This window comes from Eremomyces bilateralis, assembly GCF_010015585.1.
Source record: "Eremomyces bilateralis CBS 781.70 unplaced genomic scaffold P152scaffold_1, whole genome shotgun sequence".
Classification (NCBI taxonomy): domain Eukaryota; kingdom Fungi; phylum Ascomycota; class Dothideomycetes; order Eremomycetales; family Eremomycetaceae; genus Eremomyces; species Eremomyces bilateralis.
The window spans coordinates 1194067-1219285 of NW_022985067.1; the positions used below are offsets into that span (position 1 = coordinate 1194067).

General features: G+C 51.0%; 13 protein-coding genes across 13 annotated transcripts; 6 read left to right on the plus strand and 7 right to left on the minus strand.

Moving 5' to 3' along the window:
* P152DRAFT_426905 (uncharacterized protein) lies at positions 1-1160 on the plus strand (the record flags this gene model as incomplete). Its single annotated transcript, XM_033677284.1, has 3 exons — positions 1-350; positions 407-751; positions 813-1160. The coding sequence occupies exons 1-3, from the start codon at positions 171-173 to the stop codon at positions 1158-1160; spliced, it is 873 nt and encodes a 290-aa protein (XP_033538858.1). The 5' UTR covers positions 1-170.
* Positions 1161-2810: 1650 nt separating this feature from the next.
* Positions 2811-3621, minus strand: P152DRAFT_387849 (uncharacterized protein; the record flags this gene model as incomplete). The annotated part of the gene is made up of 5 exons (XM_033675899.1): positions 2811-3026; positions 3080-3209; positions 3271-3383; positions 3439-3471; positions 3526-3621. Coding segments are annotated over 5 exons (588 nt in total), but the record flags the coding sequence as incomplete, so codon positions are not given.
* A 940-nt stretch (positions 3622-4561) lies between these two features.
* Positions 4562-7839, plus strand: P152DRAFT_510501 (uncharacterized protein). Its single transcript, XM_033682664.1, has 4 exons — positions 4562-4900; positions 4966-6310; positions 6362-6637; positions 6692-7839. The coding sequence occupies exons 1-4, from the start codon at positions 4734-4736 to the stop codon at positions 7694-7696; spliced, it is 2793 nt and encodes a 930-aa protein (XP_033538860.1). The 5' UTR covers positions 4562-4733; the 3' UTR covers positions 7697-7839.
* Positions 7840-8277: 438 nt separating this feature from the next.
* On the plus strand, positions 8278-9323 carry P152DRAFT_510502 (uncharacterized protein; the record flags this gene model as incomplete). The annotated part of the gene is made up of 2 exons (XM_033682665.1): positions 8278-8535; positions 8595-9323. The coding sequence occupies exons 1-2, from the start codon at positions 8443-8445 to the stop codon at positions 9321-9323; spliced, it is 822 nt and encodes a 273-aa protein (XP_033538861.1). The 5' UTR covers positions 8278-8442.
* Positions 9324-9606: 283 nt separating this feature from the next.
* Positions 9607-10254, minus strand: P152DRAFT_463463 (uncharacterized protein; the record flags this gene model as incomplete). The annotated part of the gene is made up of 1 exon (XM_033680499.1): positions 9607-10254. One exon carries the CDS (start codon positions 10252-10254, stop codon positions 9607-9609), a length of 648 nt encoding a protein of 215 aa, XP_033538862.1.
* A 253-nt stretch (positions 10255-10507) lies between these two features.
* P152DRAFT_12034 (uncharacterized protein) lies at positions 10508-13606 on the minus strand. The gene has a single exon (XM_033673699.1). The coding sequence runs from the start codon at positions 13202-13204 to the stop codon at positions 10559-10561; it is 2646 nt and encodes an 881-aa protein (XP_033538863.1). The 5' UTR covers positions 13205-13606; the 3' UTR covers positions 10508-10558.
* A 1124-nt stretch (positions 13607-14730) lies between these two features.
* On the plus strand, positions 14731-15095 carry P152DRAFT_12028 (uncharacterized protein). Its single transcript, XM_033673698.1, has one exon. It carries the CDS (start codon positions 14820-14822, stop codon positions 15030-15032), a length of 213 nt encoding a protein of 70 aa, XP_033538864.1. The 5' UTR covers positions 14731-14819; the 3' UTR covers positions 15033-15095.
* P152DRAFT_12046 (uncharacterized protein) lies at positions 15081-16039 on the minus strand. The gene is made up of 3 exons (XM_033673700.1): positions 15931-16039; positions 15145-15873; positions 15081-15092 (listed from the first exon to the last, which is right to left on the minus strand). Exon 2 carries the CDS (start codon positions 15838-15840, stop codon positions 15181-15183), a length of 660 nt encoding a protein of 219 aa, XP_033538865.1. The 5' UTR covers positions 15841-15873; positions 15931-16039; the 3' UTR covers positions 15081-15092; positions 15145-15180.
* A 180-nt stretch (positions 16040-16219) lies between these two features.
* On the minus strand, positions 16220-16579 carry P152DRAFT_12213 (uncharacterized protein). The gene has a single exon (XM_033673713.1). The coding sequence runs from the start codon at positions 16484-16486 to the stop codon at positions 16298-16300; it is 189 nt and encodes a 62-aa protein (XP_033538866.1). The 5' UTR covers positions 16487-16579; the 3' UTR covers positions 16220-16297.
* On the minus strand, positions 16580-17198 carry P152DRAFT_12224 (uncharacterized protein). Its single transcript, XM_033673714.1, has one exon. It carries the CDS (start codon positions 17006-17008, stop codon positions 16673-16675), a length of 336 nt encoding a protein of 111 aa, XP_033538867.1. The 5' UTR covers positions 17009-17198; the 3' UTR covers positions 16580-16672.
* Positions 17199-19421: 2223 nt separating this feature from the next.
* On the plus strand, positions 19422-20935 carry P152DRAFT_445354 (MFS general substrate transporter; the record flags this gene model as incomplete). The annotated part of the gene is made up of 3 exons (XM_033677850.1): positions 19422-19511; positions 19568-19729; positions 19820-20935. 3 exons carry the CDS (start codon positions 19422-19424, stop codon positions 20933-20935), a joined length of 1368 nt encoding a protein of 455 aa, XP_033538868.1.
* Positions 20936-21104: 169 nt separating this feature from the next.
* On the minus strand, positions 21105-22468 carry P152DRAFT_12438 (uncharacterized protein). Its single transcript, XM_033673723.1, has one exon. The coding sequence runs from the start codon at positions 22133-22135 to the stop codon at positions 21275-21277; it is 861 nt and encodes a 286-aa protein (XP_033538869.1). The 5' UTR covers positions 22136-22468; the 3' UTR covers positions 21105-21274.
* A 1641-nt stretch (positions 22469-24109) lies between these two features.
* P152DRAFT_445356 (uncharacterized protein) lies at positions 24110-24791 on the plus strand (the record flags this gene model as incomplete). The annotated part of the gene is made up of 2 exons (XM_033677851.1): positions 24110-24235; positions 24294-24791. The coding sequence occupies 2 exons, from the start codon at positions 24110-24112 to the stop codon at positions 24789-24791; spliced, it is 624 nt and encodes a 207-aa protein (XP_033538870.1).
* Positions 24792-25219: the final 428 nt, after the last annotated feature.

The following is a 25219-nucleotide window of genomic DNA, read 5'->3' on the forward strand; positions in this document are numbered from 1 at the left end:
CACCCCTCTGGCGAAGTACTATGTAGCAGTCCAGCCATTATATTTCGCTGGATGCCATCCTGCCTCCTGGGTGGCTAGCCGCATTGAATATTTACTGCAAAAGCTCCTGAATTGTTATTTCTTAACTCATAAACTCTTGACAGTTACTCGTCGAGCCACTCAACAATGCAATGGCCATACCACGATTCCTGCTGGAGGATCTTCCGTCGAATATCTCACAAGGCCCCAAGCTTATCTCCTTGTTCTCTGTATTCTATGCCATCGCCTTGATTGCCGTTCTTTCCCGATTATGGATTCGATTCCGTATGGTGCGATTCGGCCTGGATGACTGGTTTATCTTAGCCGCAATGGTAAGAATCGACCATTCCGGAGGTTGGGCATGATTTGAGTGCTAACCTCACCCTAGGCCTGCGCAACCGGTCTGTACATTATTGCCATGGTCGGAATTGCGAATGGCCTTGGGAGGCATATCCACTACCTTACACCTGACGAAATTGTTTTCAACGCGCGCACTTCAATTTTTGTCACCGAATTCTACGTCTGGGGCGTAACAATGGCAAAGATCTCTTTGCTTATCATGCTCTTTCGTCTCGTCGGCGAACACAAACGGTGGAAACAAGGTATCGTCATCTCAATAGCCATTATGGTTGTGCTGGCTGTAGCATCCTCACTGTGGAACTACCTCCAATGCCGGCCGCTGAAAGCATTATGGGACCTGTCCATATCGCGGGACGCCTGCATCAACAAAAAGGTATTCCAAGGATGGATCTATGCAATATCAAGTATGTCATTCTACAGCCACTTAATACTAGTACTGGCGAGATCCAGGCACGTTCATGGTCTCGGACATTCTATTGTCGCTTCTTCCCATATTCGTCATTGGAAAGATCCAACGTTCACGAGGCGAGAGAGCGGTGATTTGCCTCTTGATGGCACTGGGCCTCCTCTGCTCCGCTGCGATTGTCCCCAAGCTGATTACCCTTCAACATTACGGCATGAGCTTGGACTTTACATGGTTTTCAGCAGAACTCCTTACATGGAGCATGGTGGAGCTGCTTTTGGGAATTACGACGACATGTATGCCGACTTTGAAAAGCGTTGGTGAGAAGTACATGAGGAAGTTGGGCTTGCTGGCCACTAAGGGAGGGGCCCAGCACTGACATGAGGCCCTACCAGCTACAAACCAAGTCGGATGATATAAGACCATCTTCTGTCACTGTTATTCTTCCGGGTGCTTAACTGAGAACGTCGTGGTGATCATGTCCTGAATGTTGGATGCACATGCGAAGTCGCGAGTCAGTGTCCGGCAATAATAATTTCCTCATTTTGCCGCCGAAGATGAAGCACGAGCAGCGAAGTTGAGCGGAATATGGAGCCCTACGACTTGCGAGTCGTACCTGTCATCTTCACGTGCCCAACAGGAGTCGGCTTGGTTCTCCAGGTGGCGCCTGGCGGCACTCAAGGGGTTTTGCAACCTCCCTATCTATTTCAGGTTATTGGCGTCTACAACACGAATGTTACGACTCCGCACCAGCTATACATGACACAAGGAAGAGCCGGGATATTAAGTGAACCATATATGGGTTACACATGCCACGGGACATGCTCGCATCCTCACGAGTGAGCATCGTGACGAAAGGTTGCTCATACCCCACCGCAGGGGAAGAATGGATAGATCCCTATCAATACATCGCCCATGTCTACCATCAATGGTGATGGGCTGATGGGGATCTATGAATTTCTTTCCCTCCCCGGATGACCTTATTAGGTAGGTATTAATATCGCTCAATAAATTGGCTATTACGTTGCAGCACTGCAGGCATTGACACCTCCGCTGGTCCGGGTGATGGGTCGAATCGGCGATCCTGAAGAGTGAAGCCTTGTTGGCCGACATGGGCAGGCTTTCAAAGCAGTTCTCAGTGGCGTGAACATGCACAATATATCGAACTCTCTCTAAGGAAAATGATCCTGCGCTATACTCGGTGCCACACCATTTCGACTCAGAAGAGCTGGACTTAATTCCTGGATGCCGGGGTCGAAAGACCGATTCCGTTCACTGTCGATCGGTCACTGAATGCGACTATTTAATCATCAGCCGCGCCCATTTCGATCAGTATGGGACCAGATTGCCTCATTGACGGGTTGTTGGCTGCAATCGGCAGTTCACTGAATGCGACTGTTTATTCATCAGCCACTCCCATTTCGATCAGTTGAGACCAGATTGCGCTGTTTACGGGTTGTTGGCCGTATTCGACGCCGGATAGAGTCACAATGGGTAGCGGTTGCTGGTCGTGGGAACATTGACGGCCGACATTCGATGGCTCTACTGCACAGTGTGCGACCTGATAATCAAATGACTGGGTGAGCTGGCAGAAGTCATGTTGTCTTCACGAAGAAGCCCTACTCCAGCCGCGTTGTATTGACACTGAAAAGCGGCCGAAATGGTGGGGAGTGAAGCGAGTTCCAAGGTTTTGTGCTAGAAGCGTGCAAATGATACTTCTTACTAGATAGAATCGAAACTCTATGGGCACACCTCGAGATCGATGGTCTGCGTTCCGTTGCCAATGGTCTGAGTGCTGTTGTCATCCGCATAGCCTTTTCCCATAGGCAAATTGTTGACCATCTTGGTGATTTCACCAAACTTTTCCGCCTCGGCATCTAAGGCTTCGTAGTAAACTTTGTCGAGCTCTGGATCGCCCATCGGTGAAACTCTTGTCACCGGATTCGGCTGCAACTGTGGACGCGGACCAGACGGGACGTACACGTTGGGTCCAGCAATGGTCTGTAGTAACGTGCTGTTAGTGAACATTCTATGCTTCGTATCCGCTGGATCGATAAAGAATAGGGAGGATAGATAATATTGAAAGACCCACATATCCCCCCGTCTGAGCCTTCTCTATGTCCTCGCCGTACAAACGATAAGTCAACCCAGGATCATCCTGCTTGTACGTTCCAGGGAAAGTATTGCCTTCTGGCTGTGCAGAGCCGCAGCCAACAATCTCAACAGCGGCGCACATGATATAGAACTTCACGCGGTTAGGCATATAAAAACCAATCCCATCATGGCTACACAACATACCTGTGGCCCCGGTGGGCCGATAGCAATACCACCATTGGCAAAGTGAAGCGCCAGAAGCTCGTGGCGGAGGACGTATGTGCCAGGTTTGATATCCCATGGAATGGTAACATTCCATTTGCTACCGTCCGCCCTATGAAACGTTAATATAAGTGTCCGAGTAATGGACATTGGCGGTGTATGGAAGAACAGACATCATATGATCCGTAGCCCATTTGCCGTCTGTCACGGCTTGCTCAGCAATTTTGAAGAATTCAAGCTTGCTGACATTGTTATTTGCCAGGCTTCCCTCGTAGGGAGCCATGTACTATAATCAATTAGCATCGAGGGCAAGACACTCGGCTCTGTCGAAGGGATTTTACCGCTGTCAGTGGTCCCTTATGGTTAATAACCCACTGAGTCTTATTAGCACCCAAGACTCCTATTTCTTTCTCAAGCTAACAACGCACTGGTGTCCATTCGAATGTAGCCGTGCTGCCTGCTCGTGCTTTGCCAACCAAGGCTGGCGGCCGAGAGTTCAAGTTGCAAGCAATGTCCGGAGTTGTTACATTAACGATAGGGCCAACGCCATCCGCCTCGCCTTTGTCCCAGGAATAGACGATGCGCGTTGCATTCAGCGCCGTGTCTTGGTGGCTATTTCAGTAAGCACTGGATCCAAACCAACTAATCCCACTGATGAGGTGACCATACGGGTCGAATCCAGGATAACTGTGCAGAAGTTAGAGGCCATTTCCAGTTGCTTCACAGAGAACCCAGAAAGTATGAAACATACATGGTGTTATCGAGTGTCACATACTTCACATAGCCATGAGCTGATGTGCAAGCAGTGAAGAAGAACGGATATAAAAAGAATATTCTCATTTTAGACTCGAATCTCCAATATCAATGAAAGAGCAAGTGTTCGAGGCCTTTCCGATATAAAGAAACCAGATTCAGCCGTTCAAGGTACTTCTTACCTATCTACGACTCTTATATATGATCATGATTTATATAAAGCTAGGCATTAGATATCGCAGCTTGTCAATGACTTCAAGACGAACTCCGTCGCCCCCGCCGGAGATCATCTTCAATCGCAGCATTCGTAAAATCAAATGCGCGGGGCCGAGAATTCTTGCTACAGTCCATAATACGGGTAGCGATATGGGTGGGGCCGTGTTGGGCACGGCATCTTTTGCAAGCAACTGAATCAGATGTCGTATGATAAGGTATTTAAATAAGCTATTTGAATATATCTGTAGCTCTCGATACTATAGCCCCATTGGATGACCAATATATGAAGTACATCGGTGCGTTAGCTACTTCCGTGGTGATTATAGGCAGATAGATGATCACTGTACGGAGTTGATTGGATGACCTGGTCAGGCTGGTCGAATGGAAGTTTTGTTGTGATGATCCCTGCCCTTGGGGACCGTTTACCAGCTACTGAACCTATACTAATACATGGTACAATACACTACATACACAGTACCTATTAAGTACTGATCTAACCCAGGTCTTAATAAAGTTAGTAATTACAAGTGGAGCTTCAGCTCTTCTGCGCGGCATTATTGTCACTCATGACTCAGGATGCATCAACGGTTGAAAAGGGGCCGATCCCCCACCGGAATACCAAATACCACCGGCAACAGAAGGAAGAATTTGATGAAAGAAAGACGTGATGGATTCGGCACCCACCACTTCATCTAATAATCCTGATCTCCTATTATGTCATGCATGCGGCCTCACATTTAGTCGTTTGGATCACCTAACTCGTCATATCCGCTCGTCCCATGAGCGTGGGAAGTCATTTCCATGCCAGCTCTGTGGCAAGGCGTTTTCCAGGAGGTATGTGGTCTCGCAGTCTTCAATTTTGCCAGGCGTTGCAATGGTGGTTGAGAAATGTTTTCCAGGGACTCTTTATCGCGTCATCACCGGAGCCATGAGGCAGATCGCCGAATAAGGCGATCAAAAGAGCATGGATCAAAATCACCCCTTGAGAGGATTTCCCACGCATGTATCAGTTGCGCGAAGTCGAAAGTACGCTGCGATACCGCCCAACCATGCCGACGCTGCTCCGTATACAAACGTCGGTGTGTTCGAGTGCCACCCCGTCGTAAGTTTCCGTCTCTTCAGGGCGACTCGAGCGACTCATCCACCTTGGAAGCGTTGCCAGGATGCCGAATCGCGACCGATGTGGCCAACCTTTCCCAGCAAGCAGAATCCATATTCGTCAGTCATGACGCGACCTCAGCCAATGTTCAGGATCGACAGAGTGAGAACATGGCCGCCTTAAACAAAGAGGCAGCTGACTCTACAACCAACGCTAATCAGAGAAATCTGGTAAACATGCTGCGATCTCCGATTCTGAATGGCACCGACTGCGACCAAAAAACAACATACAACAATGTGGAAAGCAGTGAGCAAAGCGACGACAAGGACATGCCGGAAAAAGTTCTTCCGCGGACCCAACGTGTGAACGAGAACCAATTTACTTGTTTAAATCAGCCGCGGTTCCTGTTTACCGGCGATCTTGACATTACTAATTGGTTGCCACTGGATTTCTCGGACCTTTCGCTTCCAGTCTTTGACAATGCCTCTGCATCCGCAAGTACTTCAATTCCATGGTATACTGCTACTACTACTGCCTTTCCAGCAGGCTCTGAGTCGCAGCTAGCTAAGACTCCATCAATATCAAGGGACGTGATGCAGCAGGCAGATAATTCCAATGCTGCCACCGTGGCACCCGGTCAAAGCCAAGCTCCCTGTGTCGATAATGATAGGCCCCAAGATTTCTTCCACAAGACGGTGGAATTCAATGACCTTGCTCGAAGCTCTCAAGACACGCAGAGTGCTAAGGGTGGTAGGCCTGGTATTTCGTCATTATTTCCGAGGGTCGACAGCGCAGAGCTCGAGGCTTTGCTACATAAAGCTGATCCAGTCGAATACATCTCGGAGCATACGTACAATGTTATACGTGAACAAGTTTGGATGGTCCGCGTTCTACGTCCTGCAGAGACTGAGCTAGAACACTCGTTTCCACCGCGACCGCTGGTCAACTGCTTCATCCAGCTCTATTTCCAGCACTTTCACCATTTATTTCCCATCATTCATCAGCCAACGTTTCCTCTGGCACAGGCGCATTGGGTTGAAGTGCTTGCCGTCGCCACTATTGGATGCCGCTTCTCCAAGCTTCAGGCTTCTTCAGAAATTGGGAAGGCAATGTCGGCTCTACTTCACATGTCGATATCACATTTGGTATGCCTTCAGGCTCCCACAACGCGACATTACCGCTGCTAATACTGTCAGATTGAATTTGAGGGCTGGATCGTTCGCACCCTATCTTTCACGACCACGATTCTCCTTAACCAATTTTCTCTGACGTACAGCGGAAGCAGAATATTACTGGAAGCCAGTTTAGCTTTGGGGAATGCCGCGACAACCGCGTGTCGTCGAAATAATTACTTAGAGCAAGGAAAATCTACAGTAATGGTCGACAAAACCACCGACGGCGCTACCCTCGAAGATATGTGGACCAAATGGGTGGGCGAGGAAAGCCGCCGGCGGAATGGCTTTGGATGCTGGGTATGTATAGCATATAAGCACGACGATGAGAGGAACGTACTGAATTTGCTATAGATACTTCAGTGCCAACTCTCGCTTCAATTCAACCTTCCTGGATCTATGAGGCTCCCGGAGATGAAGGCCGCGCTGCCCTGCCCGGATGATTTGTGGGAAGCATCAACGGCCACCAAGTGGAAGGCACATTACTTATGCTACCAAAAGGAAGCACTTTCTCCAATCACGGCGGCTAACTGTCTTCATCGTCTCATCGGCAACAGCGAATTTCCAGACGGTGTGGGGAACTTTGGCAGACTTGCATTAGTTTATGCAGTATACGAGACAGCATTTGAATGGCGGACGTCGTTTGAAAATCCTCTTCACCACTGGCTCGGTCTTCATGGGTCAATTATACAAGGAACAAAGCATTTTGACTGGAAAGAAAATCTATGCACCTTCCTTGAAAGTCTTCAGCCAACGCGGGAAGAATCAGAAACCCGATCAACAACGGACCCCCACTCACGAGTGCCGCATCATATTCTAACAGTGATACAGCACGCGGCTCTTTGTACTTATATTCCGATTAGCGATATCCTTGTCTTCATCAACCCGGGCTCTACCTCCGAGAAGTGCGAAGCGGAGCATAGACTCCATAGATGGTTCTCCGACGACTATGGCCGTACCGCTCGACGTGCCGTATTATACGCTTGCAGGCTGTTTGCGTTAGTCCGAGATTGCTCGTGTTTGAGCTCTCAAGAGCCCATCGCGTTACTTGCATCAACCTTGACAATCTGGCTATACAGCCATATGAAACCGCCTTCTCAAAAGGCGGACATAAATGTACGCACGTACCAATATACGTGTGAGCTGGACAAGACATGGGATACAAGAGATATCGAAGCATGGATTGATGGACATCCCAACGCAGCGGTAGGGGGCCTCCTAACCGGCGTTGGTAACATCAGTCTCCCGGAGACAGGCCAGAGAGCACTCAGAGTAGCGAGCGGTTCCCTTTTAGGCTTGACGGCATGGGGGTTGAGCAAAGGTTTCGCTCAATTTTTAGATTCACTGCAGGAGAATTGATTGAAAGTTATGAACAAGTCCAGCTGTGAGAACACAGGGTAGATTGGGAGTCGTCAGGGTGGCGCTCGATTGACACGCGGCTATGGTATACTACGTACTCCGTTGACACCCTTTCAGAGAGGGTGCTTACTCTTTTGGAAGCGATTTCAGTAACTAGTGCATAACGTTACTCCATACAATGGAGAAGAAAGTTAGCATGACGACGCTGTGAGATCTGTGACATGCATCTATCCGGACCCCGCATATCACAACGCGACATAGTCGAAGCCACGGATAGAGCTATAAGCCTATAACTTCCAGGTCAGCAACACTTCCACGTTCCTGGAAGATCTTTGGTCAATGAATCCCTGGCAATATGAGCTTCATTGTCCTCCAATCTCTGGCCTGATCCCGAGCGCTAAGCATCAAGCCACTGACGTCTGACATCTCCATGCCGTCGGAGTCGGGAATTGTAGCAACCTCGTGTCATCGTGCGTCACCATGACCGTCGTGGTCTCCATGCCTTGTGCAATGTCTGGGCAACAGATAACCTGCATTTTGATAATACAGGTATTAGAATGGTTGATGGATCATTGCTTCTTGTCTAGCGTCGTGTAACCGTGTATTTGCGCACTCTTCAGAATGGCTAAGGTATTAGAAGGCGCTATTTCCCTGTCGACGCATCTCAAAATTTGGATTATTGTTCACGGGATGAAGTCTCCTTAATGCCGTTCATATAGTCTCTTCAGATCGCAACAGTCTTCAGCATGGCCATGCACACAGGGGCAGAGGCACGCCCTCTCCTCGCACGCTTCTCGACAGTGGAACCCCGGGAAACAGGCAACAAAGCACCCAATGATGTATATACCATACCACTTCACCCTCATATAATGAAGCAAATCATCCTTACCACACGTAGACATCCAGCTTCGCCTCCAACCTGACCAACCACCTCACCCAAGCCCTCCACTTCCTCTTCACCGGGGTCTTCGCCCTCGACTCCACCACCTACGATCCCATCCTCCTCATGCTCAACGCCTCCACCCGCTCCGACCGTGACACCCTCACAGAGCGCTGGCGCGACCACAAGCTCGCCGAGATGAACTTCGTCGGCATCGTCGCCGCCCTGCTAGCCGGGTGTCTGACGTCCACGGGCTCCTGGCCGAGCCTACTGCCGGCCGACACCACGTCGCCGTGGCCGATCCGCACGTCATTCTTGACGGGCCTGCTGCTGGCACTGGCATCGATCTTGAGCGCGGCGAACTTGACGATCCGCTTGCATCGGTTGTCGAGCCATCGTGATGCGTTGCCGCTGATTCGGTGCTTGATGGCGCGGCGGCCTCCGTGGGGGCGTGTGGGCGGGGAGGAGGAGTTGAGGACGCCGGGGACGTTTGCGGTGTATACGTGGCAGATGCCTGTGATGTTTTTGACGGCGTCGGTGGTTTGTATGATCGTTGGGATGTGTGCGCTGGTGTGGGCGTCCGTAGGGGAGCAGGGTTTTAGTAACGTGGATGGCTCCCTCAAGGGGAATGGCAAAGTGGCCATAACGTTTACGACGGTAACAGTTACGGTTGTTGTGGTGTTCTTCGCGGGTCAGATGAGTCTGTATCACATGCCGAAAAAGTCCGAGTTAGTGGAAGAAGACTGATGGCTCGATATATGTTCAATGGCGACGATGAATGATGATTGTATGATAAGATTCATTCTAGGATTAGTTAACTTAGTTATGTATTAATGAAACTAAGCTATCTGCGACATGGAAGATGCAAATGTCATGCTGAATTACAGAAATAGAAAGACATGGTTACATCATGATCGTGTAAAGGTGTATTGACGAAGTAAAGGGGTATAAACATTAAAGAGATTGGGGTATCGGAAGCAACTGCGCCAAACCCGCAAAATGTCTCACAAATCATTTTCCTCCACATACATTACACCCCCTCACCAATCCCCCCCTCCCTCACCAGCCGAGTCCAATCCTCCCACTCCCCCGCCATCTCCGTCAACACCCGACTCATCACCCCCGCACTCCCCATCAACCCATGCGCCTCTCCCTCCAAAATCCTCACCTCACACCTCCTCATCGTCCGCCCCAACCACCGCACATTCTCCACCGGCACCCGTGAGTCCTTGCTCCCATGGTGAATCACCACAGGCTTGTTGATATCCACATACCGGAACCCAATCGGCTGATTCCGCTCCAAACACACCAGCAGATCCAGCACCGGCTGCGCGTTCTGCGTCGCGAGCGCCCAGATCGACGTGGTGAGCCGCTCGTCGTACGCGGCGCGGTCCGGCGCGGGGACGGGCGGGAGGTGCGGCGAGGAGTGGTTGTTCGGAGATCCGTTCGTGTTCCGTGGCGGGTGCCCGAGGGACAGAGTGGAGGCGTTCGGGATGACTTGCTGGTCCATGAGCATGATGCTCTCGCGGCGGGTGTTCGGGCGAGGGACCTGGTCGTTCTCGGCGCCGGCGGACGACGCGCTGCGGGAGTTGGCCTGGCTACTGGTGTTACGGCGCTTGGAGCTGCTCTTGGAAGACTTGGGGGTGTTGCGGGTGACGCTGGCGCTGGTGGCGGACATGAGGGAGCTGTTGGCGACTTTGAGGAGGGGGGTGGGGAGGACGCGGAGGAAGCGTTGCGCTTTGGGGAGCTGGCCGCGGGATTCGGAGCCGGGAGATATTCCGGCAGACGGGGACATCTGGGAGGGAGGGATCCAGGGGGCGAGGAGGTGGACGCGGCCGCGGATGTGTTGGGGCATACGGAGGGCGGTGGCGAGGGCGTAGATGGCGCCGGCGGAGTGGGCAAGCATGGAGAACTTGGTGATCTGGAGGGAAGCGCAAATGGCGGTGACGTCGTCTATACATGTATCCGTCAGCATGCTTTCTTCAAAGGAATAGTCCGATCCCGAAAAGAAACGGTAATTCGCGAAAGAAAACAGGGACGACCTGTTGATGAACGTAAACCGACTTACCAGGCCAGTTCAACGGCGTCGAATTCCCATCTCCCTCACTCCCGCCCACTCCCGGCCGATCCGGCGTGATCAACCGCAACTTCAACGTCCGAGCCAACTCGTCATAGAACGCCGCCACGTACCTCGTCAACCCCATCCCGACGCAGCAGAACACCGCATGGCCCCTCGGATCACCCACATCCGAGAAGCAGATCACCCGTCCCGTTTGGGGATGCCGCACCCGACGTGAAAGCCGTGGCGCGGCTAGGAACCGGTCGACGGCCAGGTCGACGGGATCGACGGGCGATGCCGGGGGAGGGAGTTCGGGGAGGGGCTCGGGTTTCGGTTTCGGTTTGTGAGATTGAGGCTTCGGGGGTTTGGGGGTAGAGTGGCTGGAGGTTGTGTTTTTGTTGGCTGTTTTGGAGGGATCGGTTGACTTTTGTCGCTGCGTATACGTGTTGTCTACGCGTAGAGGAAGATCGGGATGTGACCAACGCTGTGTCTTGGGTGGCGGACGACGCACAGGCGGCGGTTGGAGAGCGATAGGTTTCGAAAGTTTGGTGGTCACCGTCGAGGAAGTTTCGGTGCTTGTTTTCTTTGCGCTGGTGCTTGAGCTGCTCACATCCTCCGGAGCACCTTGCGATGTTTTCCTGTCGGGAACCTTGGGATGGTATGGGAGTTCGGGAATTTTGGACTGGCTCGGCCGCTGACGTCCCAGTGCGGACCGCCCACCAGCTCCGAAAGATAGAGGTCGGGAGGATGAGGAAGCGCCGAAGGAGCCTCGGGCGGAGGACTTGGAGCTGTGAGTAGAGACCTTGTCGAGGGATTGGACGACAAAGTTGTAGTTGATGGGAACCTCGAAGGGAGTCTGAGGGGTGGTAGGGCGTCTGTCGTCGGTGGAAACTGGGTCAGGGTGGGTATCTCGAACAGCATACTGGGTTATGGTGTGAGTATGAGGGCGAGAAACGGTGAGATAAGTATGATTCGGAACCACGTCGGCCGGAAGCGTCGTTCCTAGGGCCAAAGGCTCTGCTAGGTTATGTTCGGCTGGGTCGCCAGCTTGGTGTATACGTCCGAGCACCCGATGTGCCTTGTCCGAGACTGCTTGCGCATCTTCTTGCGTCCAGCTATCGACACTTGAGCTGTGCGAATGATCAGACCCCAGGTTTGAGACATCCCCTGATGTTCGATTTCCTAGCTGCTCTTCTGCCGATAATCGCATAGAGGCTGAGGTGTCTGCCGATAGCCTTGCCTCCCGGTCCCGGATGACTTTCTGCGCCTTTAATTGTTTAATCCGCTTTGTCACTTGCGTATCCACATCTTCGAAATCGGCATTCGTGGTCGCCCCTTCTTCCGCAGCAGCCTCTGCTGTCGAGGGCGGGCTGGTGTAGTTTTCAAGATCATCGTCGGCGTTCGAAGGTTCTTCAAAAACCGTTTCGGTTTTAGATGGAATTTGCCGGCTGGACCGTCGGACTTGGATTTGCAATTTGCGCTGCGATGGGCTGTCGGAATGTCTTAGGGAAGATCGGCGGAGTGGAACGGTTGGGCTTCCAGAGTCGCCATATTCGAGCTTCGCCTGTCCAGAGCGCGATGACGATGGCGTCCTCCTGATATCGAGTCTTAGGCTAGACCTCTTTTTCTTCTTCCCTTCTTGATTCTCGACCACATTCGGGCCCTCCCTTTCCTCCCTTTCTTCTTGTATTGATGGCGTGGCTAGCATCTGCTTCACAGCTTCATCAGAGATAGACAGTATAGAGTCTCTCGATTGAGTCGATTGTCTCCGTTCCGCATCCCTTTCCTTTCCTCGCAACCGTTCTCTAGAACCCATATATATCAGACTTCTTGCACGGCCTCCATTTATAGTACCACTTCCCCTGCGCTCGCTTGACTGCCGCCCGCCGTGTGTTGGTAATGTTGGAGTGGTGGCCTCGATGCTAATATTGCCGATACTCCGGGCATCGTCATCCCGATCGCGAAACGAGGCGAGCGATGTCGCGCTCCGAGAGCCAGATTTCAAATACATGCGCATTCCGTGCTCTTTCCTCGGCGATTTCGGAGCTGTGATGGGGGAGCGGCCTGAAGGAGGTTTTGAGGTGCGCACAACGGGCGGTTCGGCCGCGTCATCAATCGACGAGAAGTCACCATCGTGAACCGAATGATTATGCATCGAGCAATTGGTAGCAATCGAGTTTCGGGCCGTGTTCCCCGAACCGTAACCGCCTCCATATATACTTCCCGCATCGGTATCGACCTCTTCATATCTCGTTTGAAATGCACTAGGACTTGATGGCGTGGAGACGCTTGCCCCAGAAGGCGATGCCCAATGATGGAATTGGTCAGGAGTTGGTACCTGCAACATCGAGAGCGAATCGATCAATGTGGAGATGACCTCTGGAGCGGCGGGTTGCGATGAATCATGTTTTGACGACCGCTTTGCCCTTCTGATTTGCCTTGAAGGGGGTAAGGACATTGGGCGCGGTGTCGTAACATCTTTGACAAGCCCTTCCGGGATTGGAGGTATCGGGAGGTTTGCGACCTCTTCCGGATCGTCGGTGGTCGCGTCCAGCCATAATCGCGCCATAGCGAGGAGTTCGGTTCGTTGATGGCGGCGCGAGGGACCCGAAGACGTTCAGATAGTCATTCGCGGTTCGGTCGCGTGGTTCAGTGCATATCAAGAATAGATATCGGAAAACAGACGAGACGACTTCGAGGAGGCTGCGGTGAAAGTCTAAAACGCGCAACAAGGGGGTAAGGCCGTGAGGGGGATGTCCAGTCGGGTTTAGCATGCACGAGCCTCTATGCAATGCACACGCTTCAGGTATAAGTGCGAGATACGATAATGGAGAACTGACGGATCATCGCAGACGCTCCGCGAATATTGCGCGTCCAATGTTGTACTGCATAATGACGGTGTAACCCTTCAATCCTCCTCCTCGAACTTGGAGATGCAATGAAATGGAATATTCATCCCAAGACAAGATTAAAGGTGCCGTCCCTATTCCCTACGGGCAATAAGGTTGGCTAGGCGGCGCTAAGCTCCGGATCCAATCTCCTTGTCCCGGAGCTGAGCCGCATAACTGGACCAGTCAAAGCTCGCCTTCCAGCTGCGGAACTGCCTGATTGGAATTGTGATACTATGAACTGTCGCGCCTTGAAGCAAGGCCACAGTTTGTATCCGTATAATTAGGAATATTGAAGATGAAGATGGTGGAGTAGCAAAGCGAGTGACTAAGCGGGAATTAAGGAGCCACGTGATATGTATATCTGAGGCATAAACTCAGAGTGTAAGGCATCAGGACTTGAGCGGTTGAGCCTATCATTCATCAATTCGTCCATTTGATTCAGATCAATCAAGAATTCAAGATGATTGACAAGACTTGAAGCAAGACCATCCATACCATCACAGGTGTCAGGTGATGCATCCATTGCCGTAAAATCCGTAGAACTGCTGGATACCTAACCGATGGAGGACATGGCAAGAGGCTAGGTATCAGGAAGACAGTCCTACGTGGTCATTTTCCTTCCTGATTGTGACAAAGGGGTGGCTAGCCCTGGTCGACGACATATCTGGCGTTGCCTACTCAATCATTACGGTATAATCGTGGTTGGATAAGTGAGTATGGCTACTGCGACAGTCTCCTTGTGGGTCGAAGGGCTCTGCCTTGAAACATCTCCGTACTCACCGGACTCGCAGGATTCCATCAGAACGGCATCATCACTGGCAACATATCCGCCGGCATTGTCTCCTATCTTGCCAGCTCAGCTCCGCTTCCAACACCGCTGCCTATCTCGGATTCTGTTACCAACTATCAAAGAATCTAAACTGGCTTTGACTGATTGGGCGTCGTCGGGGCCTTCACAGGATGCGTTCTCTCTCCTTTCTACCGTACTGCTAGGTCTCCATGAAGTGAGTGGTGTGGTCTGCCGGTTCTGCTCCCTGTCGAAAAGTCAAGCAATTAGAGATCTCGTCATGGACGAAACTGTGTTAATGCTGATTTCGTCTATTCGAGGCAATTAAAGTGGCACATGCTTTTAGCATCTCCCCGGCAGCCGTCACTTTGCTGAGACTCTCCTGTGCCATGTAATGACAATGACGACGATTTGATCTTCACAGGCCTCCTACCCGAGCAATATGCCTACAGGGAGCTTTATTCCTCCGTTCGGCATTCTACAAAGATATTGATTATCTTAGGAGAATGTTCCAACCCCTGATTGAGCAGGCTCTTGATCATGTCGTCATACTATTCAGAACACCGTGGATATTCACTCTTCTAGCCACTAATTATCATTGCCACCTACGCATCTATCGAAGGGCAGCAAGGAGTATTTCTCAATTTTATCCCTCGATGGTTACCACTTGGAGTCAGGGCAATCAAGTGTCTTCAACGGATCCGGAATTCTCCAGATGAGATCGTTAGAGTGGATGGCTTAAGGGGGATGTTCAAATTCAGCCAAAACTTTTTGTTTGGCTAAGTACCATATCAGTCTCCGTAATCATCATGAAGTCCTGGTTATACATACTCACAATGATACGCTTGCTTCGTAGCGCCGATGATGTTATAGATTTTCTTTGGTCTTTGCACTGATCCACAGGGCCTCGGCTTCTGCTTTCACGGCGCCGTCCTCGCCCGTCAACTTGCCGCGCAGGAACCATTTTCTTCCATCGCGGCGTTCCAACCATATCCGGATCATCACCACGGCGGGGACATCCACCGGTGCACGATACGACACACTCAAATTAGCCGTGAACAATTGACTTTTCCTATCGGACGCCTGTCGGAACAATTCCGCGCAGCAGCTCATCGCTTCGTCAAACAGGGCACCCAGAACGCCGCCATGCGCAGTGTCGGTGAAACCACTCAAATCCGTGCCCAAATGAGCGAGGAGAATGAAGTCTGGTTCCTTTTGTTTTTGAGATGTCCCTGCATTTCCGTTGTTCGTGGCCACTGCAAATCGCGTCGCCCAATCATTTTCCTTCCTAACCAACCCAAGTGCATTTGATATTGTACCAGGGGTATTGATGATTTTGTTGAAGAACCGGTCGTTACTGTTTCCCTTTTCGAAGCGGGAGAAGAATGGAATAGGCGTGAACGGGCTGGACACTTGAAGATATGGCCGCACCCAGCCGACTGAGGAGAAGAAATCGATCTCCTGTTGATCTGGAGGGACACCGTTGATGAATTCGAGATATTGTTCCCATGTGTAACCAGCCATCATCTCGCGATATCGGACAAAGGGCAGTGTCAGCGACTTGCCTTCCAGTTAGTACCTTTAGAGTAACGATAGTTAGAACGCGCATCGACGTACCTTACTCAACAACGCAGTCTCAGCAGCCGGACAACAGTACCTCTCTCAAATATTTTAAGATCTGCTGAATGGGTCAGAATTGTACCGTTCTGTACAACATCAAATTAATAGCCTGTTCAAATAACTACCTGGAGGGGCACAACTCGTACCTATCCATGTAAGCGCTCTCAATCTTGGCACCATTACTATTTAGCGTGTTTCCTCGGCCTTCGACTGTCTGGGGACATCTCCCTGCAAATCTCTCTGCTGCTACCATATAATATAGCACGGAATAACATTTCAGGGTGTACACGAATTAACAATCCATAGTCGTGGCAGAATCCTTCTCGTACCTGCCTCTAGGCACAACCAAGGAGCCATACTTACACTACCGGACAAACCCCATCTGCAATTCGGCCGCAATGCTCGCTCCGAGATGTAACCAAAACATGATGGTGGTGATTATCCCGCATACCGGCGGTAGTTGATACAACATGGTTACATGAAAAATCATCGAATATCTCAAAGAGATTGCGTCAGAAAGTGTATAGTGTCTGCTTCTTTGCAGACTTGACATAGACTATCAGAGACACGATATGGTTTGTATGAATTCGCCAACTAATGTAAACTCATCTATCAGAATCCAGACTATCACCTTACAAGTTACATCCCACCCCTCGGCACAACAACAGTGCAACCTAGGGCAATGTCCTCCAACAGCACATCTAGCTAGCCCCATAGCTTGAGCTATGCAGCAACACCCTCATTGCTCGTGACAAAGGATGAAAGCTACCATCAGCAACGATACCATCCGACATGTACACGCCATGACTGCTAGCATCCGCGGACGCGCCAGCGAGCAGTGTGTGGGTGCCGACCTCAGTCGAGCGCGCGAAAACGACCTTGCACACCCAGAAACCCCACCGTAGTCGCGCGCCAGTTGCGAATGGCACAGTCCCGGATTCACCATAGTGATGACCACGCCCGTCTTTGCAATACGTGGCGCCAGTTCGCGCACGAGGTGCACCTCAAGCAGCTTAGACGTTGAATGTTGCTCCGCCACGTTGGTCGCCTGCTCAGCATCCAGGACTGCAAACATATCGACCGCGCAGCGCTCAGGCAGCTCAAACCCTTCGATGCGAAAGGAGATGGTTATTGTCGAGGCGAAGCAGTTGGTGCTATGTTCCAGAATAGGTTGTCCACGGCCATTGCGGACGGCGATTTAGTTTGTGGAGCTGATAACAAGAACCTCCACTCCTAAATTTCCAGTTACTTTCCTTTCCTGCGACCAAAGACTATTTCTGCCAGAAATGCCTCGCTGCCCGATCTTTCATACAACACCGCGCGCCAGTCGAGCAGATCGCTCAGATATGCCTTGATCTTCCACACCGACTCTATCCAGAACCTTGAAGGCGTACTGGAAGCGACCCGCCAAGGCGAGCATGCCGCGCTTGACACTATGAAGTCTTCTCCTGCCGTCATTCTCTGCTTTGGAGGCGAGGTCTCGACCTTTGTTGGACTGGACCGACAGGTCGTCGAACGAACCAGCATGCTGAGTATGTACCTGGACCAATATAACCTTGTGTGCAAGTCGATGAGCCTTCCAGGAGCCACAGCTTTGGTGAGATCGTTGCACAGACCGTGGCGAGTGCCTTGACGCGTTCCGACTGACTAAATGTCATTTCCAGACGTTCACGCCTCATTAGGGCCTCCTGGGAGTCTGACAGAGGATCCGTGATGGGCATTGAAGCAGACCTCGAGGTAGTGGAAAACCTCGTGGCGAGTGCTAACGAGAGCTCGCCGTGTAACCGTCCGGCTAGCATTGCCTATTTCAACGACCCGTGAAGCTTCACACTCGCTGGCTCTACCCTTCAGCTCGACATTGCGACCGAGGCAATGTGGAGCTTGCGTCCAGAATTTCAGATATCGGATCTTCAAGTGGATTTTCGTGATCTCGGAATCAAGCTCCCATCTGCAGAAATTCCACCCGAGTGGCCTGATTTGTTGCAACAGGGTCGATCAACCTCGTCGCACGGGGTCGTGGAAGATCGTCAGCAACCCTGCTGGAAGTGACGTTGGCGGCTCTCTACGCGTCTGGAAGACTCATTTTCCATTCTCGAGACGATGCCGAGTTATTGTGTGAGTTCTGCAGATATGAGCGACTCGTCGCCCATAAACGCTGCCTGGAAGTCCTCGGAAGCGGCGATGCGGACGACATCTTACAAGGCAGTGCTATCTACAAGCTATTTGCCGACGTCGTCCACTGTTCCGAAGTTTTCCGTGGAGTTCACGAAGCTGTCGGCAGAAGCAGCGAGTTTGCCGGGCGTATTCGTGAACTGTATGACCCAGAGACCAGACGGTGAAGCCTTTATCTCAAATGGAGTTGAGCGGGCGTCCTACCACCACTCATCTGCGATTTAGAGGAAAATCCTGAGGTGTTCGATGTGCTTGCAATGCACCATCGTCCTACTGACCGACCCTTCTCAAGCAACGTCTTCATCTTCGACAGCCGCACTTCGCAACTTCTCGGTATCATTCTGGGCATCCACTTCCGGCCTAGATCAACTATGTCCGACGGTTGCTATGACGGTTGACAGGGACGAGGCCATGGCATCCGTCTCAGCCAAAGCTCCTTCAGTGCGATTGAAACCACCAAACGGTTCTCAATCTGTCGGTTCAGAGGTCAGAGCGAACATAGTTCTCATCCTTTCCGATATGGTCGGCGTAGAGCCGGGCAAGATTACCGACAGCACAAACCTTGTCGCTATGGGCGTCGCCTCACTCATACCGCTCTCATGGACATGGATGTTGCCCTCAAGCTTGAATTAGTGTTCAAGTGCGCGCAGGATATGTCTGCCACGAATCCACGATGTCTCTGATCGAGTTCGGCGATCTGCTTAAATGGGTCCGCTCTGCCCTTGGCGGGAAAACAGAAGACACCGAAGAGACTGCACCGGTCGAGCTAGGACAGCGGGACTTAGACAACTCTTCGCGATCAACCACGCCATCTGCCCCACCACCATCCACGAAATGTCTCACGTTTCCCGATGCCCAGTTTCGCCAAAGCCACACTCAGGAATCGCGGCTTGCCAAACGGATGGTTCCTGATTACCCGTGCCACACGCCCAATATTGTTCTAAATATTATCACCTGGAAAATGGGTTGTGCGGGCAATTGCTTTCCCTTTTGGGAAGATTGAGGTCATTCGGAATATTCACTACCAGAATAGGATATCTCTGCCCTCTGGTACGCTTGGTAATCCTCACTGGAGCTCGGGACCCACTTTTGAAGCCCTTGTGCGGCTAATTATGGGGCGCGATGGACAACGTGAGGCTCCGTACTCCGTATGATAATTGCCTATATCGGGCTGGATGAACCAAAGGGGGACACGGCAAACATCATGATCGGTAATGTTTTTCCTTCAAAAAAATTGAAGTTTGATTTCTAACATCGATATTATAAATCGACAGTGAACAAACATATAAAAGCATCAGCCTGCAAGACTTGCTACAATGTTTTCCCTGTACAGTACAGAAAAGCTGCAAGCCTTCATCAACTCCAGTCGCGACAATCTCTCTTCTATCACTAGCGCAATCCAACTTGTGAGTTTATATCCCGCAATCTTCGAGGCTCCTTTCGAAGCTGACTGATTAAATAGGACAATAATATAACATTAACCTCCGCCATGTCGGCCTCACCAAAACTCCAAGTCGAAACTCACTTCCGGAACTATGGCACTGAGACTTCAATAGGTTCTGATGCCCCTGTTGCAGATAACGAGAAGCAAGAGCCAGTTGTCGAGGTGCCACCTCGCGACATCGTTGGCTGGAAGTGGGCAGCAGCCATGATAGCTGTGCTATTCTCCATCTTCCTCTACGCTCTAGACAACACCATCGTTGCAGCCGTCTAGCCGATCATCGTCCTAGGTCCCGTGATCGGTGGAGGTTTTGGCGAGTCCAAGGTCGGCTGGAGATGGGCATTCTATATCAATCTGTTCATCGGTGCCGTCTGCGCCCCGGCCTGGCTTTTCCTACTTCCCAGCAAGGACCCGCGCCCTGGAGTTCCCTACAAACAGCGTGCCGCTGAAACGGACTATGTTGGAACGGTCCTGCTTATGGGTGGCTTGACCAGCTTCATCTTGGCGATCAATTGGGCCGGTGTTACCTATCCCTGGGATTCCGGTCGTATTATCGGTCTCTTCGTCACGTCGGGTGTCCTGTTCATACTGCTTGGAATCCAGCAGGTGTGGACAATCTTCACGACGGTCGCACGACGCATCATCCCAGTTCAGTTCTTCCGCTCCAAGATCGTTCTGATTCTCTTCAGCGTTACGGCGGCATCCGGAGCTTCTGCATTCATTCCCATCTACTTTGTTCCCCTCTTCTTCCAGTTCACGCGCAGCGATGGTGCACTGCAGGCGGGTGTACGACTGCTGCCTCTGATTGTCGTCATGGTTGTTACCATCCTCGCTAACGGAGCCCTCATGGCCAAATTGGGCTACTACATGCCCTGGTATCTTGTCGGCGGTTTGTTCACTGTCGCGGGCAGTGCCCTGATGTATACGGTTGACCAAGACACCAGCGAGAGTCGTATATATGGTTACACCGTTCTCGTTGGTATCGGCGTGGGAATGTTCCTTCAGGCCTCGTTCTCAGTCGCGCAGGCTGTTGTCAAGGCGGAGGACATCCCACCTGCTGTAGGCTTCATCACCCTCGCTCAGTTCCTTGGCATTACCATGGCACTTGCCATCGGTAACTCAGTTTTCCTTAACTTGAGTGAGGAAGGCATTTCAAAGATCCTACCGAATATGTCGGCGTCGGAAATCCAGGGGGCAATTGAAGGTGCCGCAGGTGGACTCCTGGAGCGCCTCACCCCAGAAGTTAAACATCAAGTCTTAGGTGCAATTACGGACGCTATTGGTGAGACATACGTGCTTGTCATTGCGGCTGGCTCCTTAATCGCCCTCCTGAGCTTGCTCATGAAGAAGGAAAGGTTGTTTGCGAGCAGTGGTGTGTCTGCAGCTTAGAAAGATAATCGAGAATGTCTAGCTCAACGACATCTGGAGAAGACTAGAGGCCAGAGCGGAGAAATAATCTGGTCAAGTGAGAATGGGTGCCCTGCATCCAGGTGAAAGGGAGACTATTGGAGTATTTCTTGTCGTTAGAGTAGCCAGTTTCAAGATTGTATTAGTCGAGCATCAAGCGTAATAGAATAGTAGGTACATCAAAAAAGATCATTGTGAATAGAACACTTAAGTAAACTAGTACCTGTAGAGCGTCCACCACCAAGGTCCGCCAAGATGTCCAATAGCTGGCTCTTTAATTCGAGGAAACTCGTCCTAGGCCCATGAAGGAATGAATCTCCACTAGTTGGCGAACTCAGCAGCCTTGCGAAGAACTTCTCTAAAATCTCGAATCACCGTCTCCAAATAGTCGATGTTCGTTTGTGCCAAGGCGGATGGAGCGCCCAGCGCTCGTAACATATCCTGTCCCTTGATACTGACTGCGTCCAAAACCATGGTGGCCTGTTGGATGAGATTCATGACGAGCATGGCTCTTAGCTTCGGGTCGTTGATCGGGACGTCCAAGCCACCGAAGCTCATGGGGATCGAGCTATCCTGGTCGGCGTTGGCAATGTACTCGAAGCAAGCGTCTGTACGTTGGAAGATGGCGACCATGCAAATCAGGTCGGTGCAGCCAATCTGGCAGCCCGTGCAATCGACGATGTCCTGACAACCCTGTATCACCTTCTGCGTCATCTTGTATATTTTGTCGAGTTGGGGTTGCTTCCCCTGCATGGCATCACTGACTTCGGGAAGGAGAACAGCCAGATCTTCCCGGCACCGGCATTTGGACGATGAGAATAGCGTGCTCGAGGACGAGAGGCGACTGATAGGAGACGGGGCTAAGGTGCTTGTGAAGTTTGCTGGAAACGGTGGCGCGGTTTGTGTTGCAGGTTGGAAGATGTCTAAGTTGAGTTGAGGGGTTTGGTGGTCAAAGGTCTGCTCCTTGGACGTAGGTGTCAATCCCATCAGGCCACTTGATAAGGAGTCATGGCTTCTGTCGTAGAAGCCAACGTCCAGTGGATCTATGTTCTCCCAGTCAAAGTCGTCAAGACGCTGATGGGTCGTTTCATTCGGCCACCCCATGTTGTCCATCGTGTGGTCATATGCCGCGCCGTCCATAGAGAAGCGATGCGTGGCATCGACCATGTTCAAATGCATCATTTCCCCGGGAATCGTCTTTACCCCTGTTTGCGGTGACACTCCATGTGCTGGCAACCGATGGTCGCCGTTCGCCGCCTCGGGATTCGTGTACGTGCAGACAATGCCCCGGCTGGCACAGCGGTCGCACTCTTTCTGGCCATCACATTTCACTTTGGCTGTACGACAGTTCTGACACGCCGTCACGGGTCGCCGGATCAGCGGTTTCGCCCCACGAGCACCCAAACTCTGCCATTTCAGTACGAAACCGCGGGGGGATCTCTCCCTTTCGTGAAGCGCGAGGGGTGCGGTTCACAGACATGGCATGTCCCGCATGTAGATACCAAGGAGTTGGTCGATGAGGTTGAAGCTGTGCGACGCTTGATTTGACATTATTTATCTCAGCTAGGGCTCTGTTGTCGCATTGTACGTGGGTGATGATTAAGCACGGTCACTGCTTCAGCTCAGTTACTGAAGAGTCACAACGCAAATTGATATTGATGATTCCCATTGTCTCCCCCAAAAGGAGATCTAGCTAGAAAATCAGTTGAAGATACATAACTGAATACATGGGAAAAGACTAAGCGGTCCGAAATAGGCTTAGCCTAGGGGCAATGGGCAGTGAAAAGAATGTTTGGACAGTAGAAACCAACGGGCATCTTGCGACGTCTGTGAAAGTCTTGGGCTTCGCCTAGACTGTATTTGTAGCCTTGCGGCCTGAGAAGGAAGAACACGGAACACCAACTGGAACTGCACGGGATATGTGCATGGGCCGCCCACAACACAAGAATGTAATTAGCAGTTCTGAGAAGAGATCTTTTCTTCTTCTTTAGCAATTCAACAATGTTACTGGCGGAGTTACTAGCTTACCGAATCCTTTGTGGGTTGGGCCCACAACACCGAGGGCGACTGATCGCTTGGTCCTGTACTATGCCATCAGCCATATCGACTGAGGATATAGCCTGCGATGGCATCACAACAAAGAAAAATTTACTACCTTCTAGAACAGGATTGTAGGACAGTCATGCATAGGTAGGTATGCCACAACCCATATGCGTTTTCCTGGTAGTCTAATAGTTCTCCAAGATAGCGCTAATCGACTCCATCTCAAGCCTTAACTCGAAGCTAATGCAGTGTAACAGCCGATCGATCGAGCATGTGCACGTCCGATTCCAAGATCAACAGCATTTGTATAACTTTCAGGCGCCTTCAAATTTACTTGTTTGGGTAGGTCAAGCAACTACAATCTTCCAGTTAGGCTTCGTGATCCCTACTCCGATGTTCTACTCGTACGATCAGGACAAGGTAACTATCCCTACAGAGTTCTCGTTTGACCCTTACCCGTTCAACTGATTCAAATCCCGTGGACGCATTCTCTTTGGGTACTCACAACCCGCCAGTCGTTGCTGTCATATTTTTGCTCTATGTCGCTCCTTTAACTTCTAAAATAGTCAAGGTCCATGTCGCCGATGGTCCTTAAATGCGCCTGATCTTGGGATATTTTAAGACACTTCCACCCCGAAGTCCGATCTTGGGAATATTCCACAATGGAGCGCCTCTCCGCGGCGCCTTCCCCCTCCTCGGATCCAGATACGGACTATAGGAGCAAGATCTATAGCATCGGACCGGAGCTAGACTCGTACTCTCGATGCATGCATCTCAAAGTGTCGCATCTAGCACTGAATCTCTGCTACCACGGCACAATGTTGTACTGGGTCTCAATAATCCTCGAGAAGAGAGATAGAGCACATAACATTGCAGGGTGCTATGCAGATCCATTATACTCATTTCCGAGACCCGGGCATGTGCTTTTGATATGTGGTTAGTATTGCAGAGAGATCGGCAGTATATAATTTGGAACCTACCCTATCCCCATCTCCATCTCCATCCCCATTTCTAACTTCAGCCTCATCTTTACCCAGTAGAATCATCAACAGAGCTCACCTAGCTTGTACACCAGACACCCCTTCTGCCTCCTCCTTCTACTCCATTATCAACATGAAGGTCCTTACCGTCCTCGCTCTTCTGGCGAGTATTCTTGCCGCTCCCGCTCCTGCCCCGGAACCTGTCCCAGATCTACCATATCTGCCATCGCCTGGAGTCGCGACGGATTTTACCGACAATGTAAGGACTACAGATCGTTAACCTTGCTTTCTCAAATGCCTAGTACTAACCCTTCCAGTTCGATGACCTTGAAGTTTCGGGTGTCGGTACTGTGCTGCCCCGCACCCAACGCGTGAATCAGTATGGGGCGCTGTTTTACCGGGACTTTGTCTATTCGGATGACACACTCTCTCTTTTTTTCGCTCCGCCTTCGCCCAAGAACTTCATCGGCTTCAGCGCTGTCGGCCGTGTATTTCCGCAGCTTTGTCCGACGGACAAGTTCCAGACATTTGACCTTAAAAGCCTCTACTACGCTTGCATAATCAATACTTTCGTTCCCGTCAATGTGCCGGCATCCTGTACAATCAAGTTTCTTGGCCGGAGGAAAGACGGTGATACCGTTTTCGAGCAGGTAGACTACGCAGCGCAGTCCTTCGGCGCCAAGTACAACAAGGTCACTTTCCGCAAGGAGTTCTCTGGCCTAACGCAACTGGACATCTCTGTCAACAATAATAACCCTTTTCTCGTCGCTTTGTTCGACGACATCGAATACACGGCATATAAGCAAGAGAATTAGGCCAGGGTCTCCGAATGGGAGGATTGAATATGGGACAGGAAACGATTTACAACGGCAATTCCAATTTTGCAGACCAATTTGCATATACGCATGACCCAATCCGTGCCAAAGGATGCTATGAACCTTAGGACATTTCATGAATTTCTATAAATGAATCCATTTGATTTATTATGCTCGCAAACTAGGCAAATCTAGCCTCCTTGTCCAGAAAAGATCGGGTAGACCCAGGCAGCGACGACAATACTGATAGAGGAAGGAGCCGAGTAGAACCCCTTCAAGCGAGCAGCGAGATCCATTTTATCCCACCAAAGCCATCAATACATTACGATGGGTAACTACATGGGAACTCCCATTACTATGTGTTTTTGTTTTTGGGCTTCCTGTCATAATTTTTATTTTATTTGGAGGGGATCGGAAGGACTGTGGCT